Here is a 9,933-nt window from a genome sequence, read left to right as displayed (position 1 = left end):
CCCTCCCTGGAACCCCCTCCCTCCCCGGGACCCCTCCCCCTCCCTCCCGGGCCCCCCATGCTGGGCTCGCCCCGCACCTGTTGTAGAGGTTGTTGCGCCGCACCATGCGCAGGAAGCCAGTGGGGTCGGTCACCGAGTTGAGCTTGTTGATCATCTCTTCGAACTGCTGGTCCATGATGTCTCCGGCCTCGCTCTCCGTCTCACTGCTGGCACAGGCCCTGCGGGAAGAGGCAGGGACGCCACTCAGAAAGAGAGCGCTGGACCGCCGGACTCGCCCAGCCAACCAGGCACTGCGCCTCCTGGGCCAGGCCTCCCTGCCTGCCCTCCTCGGAGGCCTGAGGCTCCTCCCACACAGCTTTCTTCCGCTTGCTCTGAAGGTCTGTAGCCTGTCACACCGCTCAGCTGTGAGCGTGCCCAGGCCCATCACGGGCCCCTCCCACCCCAGACCATTCCTGGGCAGAGAGGACGGTGGCACGGACAACCCCAGACCTGGGGGACACAGCCCAGATGGCACTCAAAAACAGGACACAGATGTGACCGCAAGTGGCTTTGCCATTTGGTGGCGTGGGCACTTTAGACCAAGTCTGCTCCTCCAGCCCTTTTGACAAGTTGAGCATGAACGCATGTCCATTTCTGAGCAAGTGTGTATTTTCTCTGTGACACACAGTAACACAGCCCCTGGCAGCATGTCAGAAGTATACAGCTACCAGGAAGGCATCAGGGTGCCAGAGGCAGAGTCTGGCTCACAGCCCCTCCTTTGCTGGGGCTCTGGGCAGCCCCCTCCAGTCCCTGGCACACAGCAGGGTTGTGGTGAGATGACCTTTCTAATGTGCAGAGCGCAGAGCCTATCATCTTAGATCTGAGCACTGGGTATGAGAGTCACCGGTCCTAGGCCAGCTTCCTCCTGTGTGGACACACACAGTGACCTCCTCCCCACCCCCTCACCCTGAACACCACCACCCCCCCCAGCCCGCAATGGGAGAGGGAGGAGCTGAGGACAAGAAACAAATCACCAGGGCTCCCTGTGCTGGAAGGCTCTGGATGCCTCCACAGGCCCGAGCTGAGCCGGCCAAGGCTTGGAGCTCTCTTGGGAGCCAGCAGAGGACTCTTCACGGAGACCCTGGTAAATATCACTCCACAGCTCCTCTGTCCAGGGACCCATTTGTCATGTGAACGCGGCTGCCTGCCTAGAGCTGAGGCGTCTGCTCTGTGGAGGGAGCAGACTGGCTGGGCTGTATCGCTTCCATGATCTCCAGCTCTGCTGGAGCTGTCAGCCGCACCCTGAGCCCTCAGAAGCCCAAGCTTAATGGGGTGGGTTTCCTAGTTCCTGACCCTTCAGAGTAACACGCCATGTCACTGATAAGGCCATCGCCATTTACGGTCCGGCCTGTGCAGCCGGTCCAGGAGTGCCACCAGTGCCGCCGGTTCCCTTGCCACATCTGCACCTCCGGTGACGTCCTGAGCGTGACCCCTCACGAGCCCTGGCTCAACTCACCGCCCCTTGACACATCACACCTGCTTCCTAGACCACAACAACCCTTTGGCGTTCTCACTACGTCTCACTACCAGTCCTGTGTCCCATCCCTCGTGCGGTTAATGGTTCTTCACCTTTACGAGCCATGCTGATACTGATACACTGTGAGCTTAAAAAGGAACACAAATCCCGAGATGACACATCTGAGGGAGACTAAGAAAACCAAGTTACTCGTTTGTGACTCTTGCTCATTTCAGCAGAGTAGACTTCAGAAATGCTCACTGTAAGCCAGCTGTGAAGGTACAAGCCTGTGATCCCAGGAGGGAGCGTCTCAAGTTCAAGGCTAGGGAGGTACATAGCGAGATCCTGTCTCAGACAACAAATTAACTATCCAGTAAGCATTTGCCAAACCCCAAACGAAGCCTCGATGGTTTAAAGTCCAGAAGCCTCTGCCTTTGAGAACCTCAGCAACAAGGGGTAGAATATTTGCCTAGCAAGAACAAGGCTGGGCTCAAACCCCAATACCTCCAGTCAAACCCCAATACCTTCTCAGTCCTTTGGCTGAGAGGTGTTGGATGGGCATGCCAGCGCCCACAGGAGTGTCCACGCCGCACAGGCTGCTGAGCCGTGGCGGGGAGGAGGAGGGAGGGAGACGGGAGCGCATCAGTGGGCATGCCGTCCGGGCTCAGCAGAAAGAGCTGGGCACGCAGATGCAGCTGGGGAGTACCAAAGGCCTTGGGAAGAGGAGATGCCAGCCCTGGGGCCATAGGAAGCATAGAAGGAGGCCACCTGGAGTCAGTGACCCCGTGCATCTGACACCTGGCACACCTCTCTTTTCCCTCTGTCCCATCTACATTCTGGTGTATCTGTCTGTCTGTCCATCAGGCTCTGGCCCCTGGATGCTGCGTCTTTGTCCTCCCCTGGGCTGGACCACCACCATTTCCCTCCAGCTCTCTAGCCTGAGGGTTCTGGCCTGGACTTCCTTTCTACCCCTAGACCCTTGAGGGTGGCATTGTCCATCCACCAGCATTCACCCCACCCGACTCTGTATGCCCAGGATTATATGTGGTTGAGATTTAAATCATTAGTCCATGAGAAGAGGTGGGTGGTGGATCAAAGTCCACCAGGGGGGCTGGGAAGGTGGCTCAGTGGTAGAGAGCTTGCCTTGCATGCATGAGGCCCTGGGTTCGATTCCTCAGCACCACATAAGCAGAAAAAGCTGGAGGTGGTGCTGTGGCTCAAGTGGTAGAGCCCTAGCTTTGAGCTGAAGAGCTGAGGGACAGCCCAGGGCCTAGAGTTCAGGCCCCATGACCAACAACAACAAAAAAATCCACCAGGCTGGCCTGAGCAGGGGAGTGTCAGAAGGAAGCTGTGTGAAGAGGTGGCAGCCCCCTCCTCGGTGCCCACCTGCCCTGCCCACATCTGCTCCAGGGCTCTGGGGACTAGAAATCACTGGGCATCAGGAGCAGGCTCCAGGATGCTACTCACTGTGCGCCCCCCTCCCCCCCAGCAGGGCCATGAAGCCATGAATGAAGCCCCGCGGAGCGGTGCGAGTAGAGCTCATCGTCTGTCTGTTGTCCACTCTTGGGGCCAGGCCCTGGCAAGAGGTTCTGGAGAGGATTTTCATTTGTGAGCACAGCCCCTGATCTCTCGACTCCACGCTCTCCCCTCTGTCATCTGCCTGACAGTCAGGGCTGGGGCTCCACGCAGGCACGCCGTTATTTATGGCTCTGCATCCACTGCTAACTCATTCTTTCTTCATCCCACTCTCATCTGGAAGCTTCTCTTGCTAAAGACCAGCCTGACAACCTGCAACTGGAAACAGCTTCTGCACCACAAGCTCCGTGGAAGCGACCCCAGGCCCCCCCGCGGCCCCAGCCACACCACAGCACCCCTCAAGACCAGGTGAGATCCTTCCCCATGGCTGCTGCCACCACTCAGCCTCGGATGCTGGCATCCCAGGCCGGTGCACCGGCACCCCAGTGGTGGGCTCTACACCAGCAGCAGAGAATCTTGCAGAGGTGGAAGACACCTGGGGGAATTACCTGAGTCACACATGGCCTGCCAGTCTAAATCCGTTTCCTCCAGAAGCCACTTTGCAAGAGCTTCAGAAACTACAGGTGTGAGATTTGGGAACTGGTCATTGCGGAGACCTTACTTATCAGTCCAGCAACTATTAAGAGAACAGAATAAAGTGTCTGGGGCTTCCCTTTTGGCGGAGCATCCTAGAACTGGGGCTGGCTCCATGGGGATGGGACTAGTGGGGGGAAAGGCTGTGGCCTGAGAGCGAGAAGGAATGGTGCAGCAGATGTGCAAAACTTTGACTTCTAGAAATGGCTGCTGACCCCCAGGGTCGCAGACTGCAAGCAGCATGTTTATTTGTTTTTTGGGGTTTTTTTTGGGTCCGGTCATGGGGCCTGAACTCTGGGCGCTGTCCCTCAGCTCTTCAGCTCAAGGCTAGCACTCTACCACTTGAGCCACAGCGCCACTTCCGGCTTTTTTTCTTTTTGCTTATGTGGTACCGAGGACTTGAACCCAGGGCCTCAGGCATGCAAGGCAAGCGCTCTACCACTGAGCCACTTTCCCAGCCCTGCCACTCTCCACCGAAGCTTCCTCACGGACTGCGTGGCCCATGGGAACATGTTCCAGCTTGGCCAACCCCGCTGGCAGTGGCCCTCAGCACCCACTCCACACTGCCCATGCTGCCCTCGGCTGCACTGCAGGCATCAGCCGTCTCTCTCGAATCGCTGGTGTTTGGAGTAAACTAGGTTTAATTCCTTGCTCCAGTGTGTCACTCCAGAAATTGCTTTTCTCTGTATCCTCTCAAGACTGTAATCCATACTATTATCTCCCAGTTGTGATTTCTAGAGCAAACCTTCTGTTGTCTGAAGGTAAATGATTACATTTACCAGCCAGGAAGCGACACGTGTGCATGCGTAGCAATGATCAATACATTCTGCTGTGCTCTTTGATTGCTCAGCTGGCCAAAGAAGAGAAATGCTCTTCCAAAATGCTGAAGAAAATCATTTGATTTGGGGGGAAAAAGCAGTGAGAGAAGCCTGGCCTTTGGGATCCAGAACAATGGTAGTTTCCGCTTGGAAGTGTTTGGTGAGTGCCCAGTGGAGCTCGCAGCCAGGAATCAGCTCATCTGTGAGGGTTGGAAGGAGCATCACAGGGTTTTCTCAGTGTTCTGCTTTCAGTAAGCAGTGATCAGATAAAAGGGAAGGTTTTCTCCCCTAGCTACTCCTCAGCCTACCTGCGAAATGCAGGAAGACTAATGCATCCGAGGCTTCCTTACTTCGCGTCTTTAATTGTGAAAATTGTTGCTGGGAAAGTGCTGGCAACAGAGTTTTCCCCCGACAGTGCACTTGCTGTCAAAGCCCAGCATGGGCATGTGAACATGGGTCACAGGTGCAAAGCCCCAGAGTCTGGGACATGTAGAGAACCATTCTTCCTGGACGCTACCTCGGGGCCAAGCCCTCTTTCTTATGGGTGAAGCAGGATGGTTCTGGGAGGGGAGCACTGTGACTGGAGCATAAGTGTGGATGTCAGTACCTGGCAGGCGTTGGGTGGCCTCATCCGCCCCTCCGAGTTCTGGGGCTCCACCCGGGTGCAGCCTGAGAGCTGGACACCCCTGGTCCTCCAGGCGCCATCATCCGGTGGAGAAAGTCACCCCAGCCGCAGAGGGCAGGGCACAGGGCGGGGCCACACGTGGAGGCCCGGGGCAGAGGGCAGCTGCAGGGCGTAAGGGAGGGCAGCTGCTGTACTATCAGCAATCAGCTGCTGCTGTACTACCGCAATCAGCTGCACCAGGGCTGGGCGGGAGCAGCTCCCTCAAAAACGAAGTGAAAATGCCACAGGCTGAAAAGCTAGCACAGACATTTCATCTTCTTACTTTCCTGTAAGTTAGTTCTCTGGGCAAATTGTCAAATTGATTCAAAGCACAAGAGCAGACACCTTCTCTCCTCCCACAAGTAGCTTTGCTGTCACCTGGTGAGTTCACACCCGATGGATAGGTGTGTGTGTGTGTGTGTGTGTGTGTGCACTCAGGAACCAGAGCAGATGTGGGATCTCTCCCAGGAGGCAGCACAGCACCCTGGTGGAAGTGAGGCCCCGCCTTCTCTCCCACATACAGACACACCCCTGAAAGGGCTCTGGATGGTGGGGTTTGGGGTCCTACCTAGACAGGGCAGAGAGGGGCCAAAGAGTCAAGAGCTTCTGAAATAGGCACCATGGAGCTGTGAGGGAGCCTGAACCCCACAGAGGGAGTCTCCTTCCCCACCCCCAGTCAGGCTAGGAGGGATCAGTGTGGCCCCAGTACTGTGTGATCAATACAGCTGTGGAACTCCTGCCATTCAGGTCACTGTCTGGCCTCTTCAGGGGAAAAATCAGTTTTTTTGGGATACACACACACACACACACACACACACACACACACACACGTTTCCAGGAAATGGTTTTGTAGTGATTGTAAAATGCTTTCATTTCCCCCCTGACCTTTCTTCCCACGAAGAGGGATTTATTAGTTTGTAGGAAGTTGGTTTGGGTCAGGCTTCAGGGCATGGAGGGATTGTCCTTCGGAGCTGCCTTCCCTTTCTGCACCTGAGCTGGGGACAGGTCAGGGCTCCTGGTGGCTGTGCTTCAGAAGGGGCAGTGTGCGCTGTGCACACGGTGAGGGCGATGGCGGTGGAGCAGTGGGAGAGGCACGGGTGAGGCGGCGTGGGTGTGAGAGAGGGTGAGTGGGCACCGGGCAGGGCGGGAGCTCAGACCAGCACCCACTCGGATTCGTAGCCCTGATTCCAAATCCAGAGGGCATGGGGTCCGTTATCAGCAACAGCTGAGGTCAACTAGACAGTGCCAGGGCCTCCTCCAGAATCATCACCAACCCTTGTAATCAAAGCCAAGAGCTCATCCGCTCTGTTAAAGACATTCTAAAGAGATGCTTGGCTCTTTGATAAAGATGTCAGGCACTTGCCTGAGGCCCCAACCAAAGTGAGCAGCAGACCTGGCTGGAAGCTAGGCTGGCATCTTCCCGGGCATCCTCCATCCCAGACTCACCTTCTCTAAGGTAACCGGGGCTCGGAAGCTCAAAGCTTACCCACCAAGGCAGCGGCGCCAGCTCCCGTGTACCTGCGTGCTGTGTCTCTGTGCAAGGTGGTACCATCACAGCTGGTCTTTGAAGATCTCTTCCCACAAGGGCTGGGGGGCCCTCCGGGAGGCACAGAGGTGGAGTGCGTGGTGTACAGGGTTGAGGGGCCATTCCCCTTGGAGGCAGTGGGGTGGAGGATGGGCCCCGTTCTTTCCAGCAGTTCAGGAGAGGCCTGCTGGAATCCGTCTGTTTAAATCCTCTCTCTACCACTGCACAGATGCAAGTTATATTAGAAAGCTGAATGACCCCGTTAGCAAATGAAAAAGAGACGAGGGCTTAGGATAATGAGAATATTATAGCAAAGCTCACACCGTGGCTGCCTCTAATGGGAGTCCCATGGCTAGATCTCCACGGAATGCTGGGAGAATGCCTCCCTCCGAGCCGCTCTCACACAACAAGCCTCAATCTGTCATAATGCAAACGCGTATTCCAATACACCGTGATCCCGTTAATGAGGGAAGCTGGAGGAGGTGCACGGTGGCTTTATTTATAATTCTTGAAATCTAGGCAAATTGCACACATTTAAATTTTCTATACAAATAATGTCACCAAGAGCTACGAGAACAAGTGTATTTGGCCTGGATAATGAGAGGGCTTAACAGAGAGAGAGTCAGGGTGTGCCTGTGGCTGGGCCAAGCCTGGGCAGAGGGAGATCTTTTGCATCGAGGATGCCATCCCTAAATGCCGGGGGTGACTTCTAAAATCACTCCCCATTTCCTAGTCTTCTCTAAAACCATCAGGGGGAGAAGGGGATCCCACCCACGCTTCCGGAAGGGACCTGTTTCCGGGATGGCTGTGTCTGTTGTGGCAATGGGACTTGGGGTGGAACAGGCCCTGCTTGCTGTAGGGCCTGAGCCCCCTGAAGCAGGCCGAAAGGCACCGGTTTCTGAAAAAGTCAAAGTGCTGTGGGGTTTTCCTCCGGTACAACGAAGTGCATCACCGCCGTGGAGAACCTGCTCTTGCAGCACAGGCATTTCCTTCTCACCCTGACGGGGCTTTCTGGAAGGATGTTTCCCCTTCCTCTTCTCTTCCAGATGCTTGAGATCAGCACTGCACAAAAAGCTGCTGGCTGGTGTCGTTCTTGTCTTTTTCTGCCACATTAACCCAGTAGGGGGCTTAACAGCCTGAGAACCTGAAAAGCTGTTGTCAAGTTGAGAAAGCCCCCAAATGCAACTTAAATGGTTATTAGCTGGTGGGAAACGTCCCCTGCATTCTAACACCTCCATTTAAATAACAATAATAAAGAAAATAATAACAATAAGAGTAAGCGCCATGCCTTCACAGCCATGATTATACCCTACCACCCACAGGCCACCAGGCCTGGTGTACCACACAGATGAGGGGCTGGGAGAGGGCACGGCTTTTTGGCACGGCTCTTGGCTTGGTGGGCATGCCTGGTTTTGCATCCAGTCAGCAGGGGGCGCCCGAGTCATCTTGCAGCGGATGGGCTGCGTTCCCGACATAGTGGATTAATTCCTTTAAACAATCCAAGGCACAGACAAAAGAGCCAAGGGGGTTCCTTGCTCTATTAAAATCCCTGAAACACAAGTATTTGCCAAATGGAAAGGTGCAGAATTAATTGGAAAAGAGATGGAATTTGTATTCCTCAGCTCCCTTGGGGGTTTTGTAATTAATAAATATTTGCGGAGCCTTTGATAAGTATAAAGTACCATATATATGCTAAGCAAAACAAGCCTTTTTAGGAATCAGGATGTACCTGTGTGCTTTCCTTGTGAGATCAGAAGACCTGAGAACCAAAGAGATTCCACAGTGCCCCATGGTGACCTTGTCTAGAGCCACCCAGGTAGATGCCTCTGCTCTGCCCATGTCTTTTATAAAAGCCCCAAAGCTGTGTGACATTCAGCCATTGGCCCTAGACAGCCTAGCCAGGAGGTGGCAGAGTCTAGGCCACAGCCGGACATTCTGGCCAGCCCAACTCAGCTACCTGATAGAATTTTTCTATTGTATAGGCATCATAACAAAATTCATATATTCCTATGCTAAGGACTCCCTACAGGAAATACTATCCCAGGTGGGAAAAATGACCAGCTCTTCTCAAGAATAATTAATGAAGTACAAATCATGTAGCTGATGCAAAATAAATTGATTTGGCCATGAGGCTTCTAAAATCACATCTCAAGTGTTTTTATTTCCTCATGTCTATTCAGTACTTTATAAAATGTCTACAGATGTGAAACCGTAGTAAATATGTTCTGCAGCTTAATTGCTAAACGATTACAAAGTAACTAAACCAGAGGTGGCAGGCTGCCCCGTGGCTTTATTCATCTCTTGCTGGAGAAGAGCAAAATCATAAAGTCTTCCCCGACACAACAGGTTTCTATGGTTACACGAGACGTAAATATATTATATGGCCTGTGTGACGGGAAAGGACCAGCCCAGCACGGTGTGAAGCAGGTCCCTGGGGCAGCACGTGTGTGGATGGCTCTCCACAGCCAGCTAAATATTTGTTTCTGCTTTACAACAGGGCAGGCGCAGGAGTGGAAGCTGCTGGTGCTGCAGCCCCTGTCTGCACAGCTCAGCCCATGCGTTGGCACGACGGCATAAAGGGGCGCCAGGAATGAAATGGCTTCTGCTTTGTCAGACTTGAAATCCCATCCTCAGTGAGCCTGTGAGGCACAGGCTCAGGGTGGCCTGTCCTCTCCCCCTGGGTCCAGATTTTTCTACTAGACCCCTATTTTTCCCATCTCAGAGGAAGCACCACCAGGCAGGGGCTACTGAGATATCCAGTAAGTAAAGACGCTTCCACTGGAGACCCGACAGGGTGAGAGATGGTGGGAGCAGAATTTACTACCTGCTTCCTGAGAAGTAGCAAACTGTATGTAGGAGGACATGGCTGGGGCTTGAGATGGAACTCTGGAAAATTCCAAGAGCAAGGGTAATCACAGCTGAGATTTCTGTGAACTTTTTTTTTTGGGGGGGGTCCGGTCGTGGGGCCTGAACTCTGGGCCTGGGCGCTGTCCCTCTTTAGCTCTTCACTCTACCACTTGAGCCACAGCACCACTTCCGGCTTTTTCTGCTTATGTGGTGCTAAGGAATCGAACCCAGGGCCTCATGCATGCAAGGCGAGCACTCTACCACTGAGCCATCTTCCCAACCCTGACCATATGCTTTTTATTTTTATTTTTTTGGGTCCGGTTGTGGGGCCTGAACTCTGGGCCTGGGCGCTGTCCCTCAGCTCTTCAGCTCAAGGTTAGCGCTCTACCACTTGAGCCACAGCGCCACTTCCGGCTTTTTTCTTTTTGCTTATGTGGTGCTGAGGAATTGAACCCAGGGCCTCATGCATGCAAGG

At 54.1% G+C, this 9,933-nt stretch overlaps 1 protein-coding gene across 1 annotated transcript in view; it reads right to left on the bottom strand.

Moving 5' to 3' along the window:
* Positions 1–9,933, bottom strand: part of Ttc28 (tetratricopeptide repeat domain 28) — a 480,228-nt gene that overhangs the window by 19,713 nt on the left and 450,582 nt on the right. The window contains exon 20 of the mRNA XM_013014273.1: positions 78–218. Coding sequence (XP_012869727.1) covers positions 78–218 — 141 coding nt within the window. The remainder of the gene's footprint in view (positions 1–77; positions 219–9,933) is intronic.

This window comes from Dipodomys ordii, unplaced genomic scaffold (genome assembly GCF_000151885.1).
Source record: "Dipodomys ordii isolate 6190 unplaced genomic scaffold, Dord_2.0 Scaffold23, whole genome shotgun sequence".
NCBI classification, from domain to species: Eukaryota; Metazoa; Chordata; class Mammalia; order Rodentia; family Heteromyidae; genus Dipodomys; species Dipodomys ordii.
This window is presented reverse-complemented; position numbering and strand designations above follow the sequence as displayed.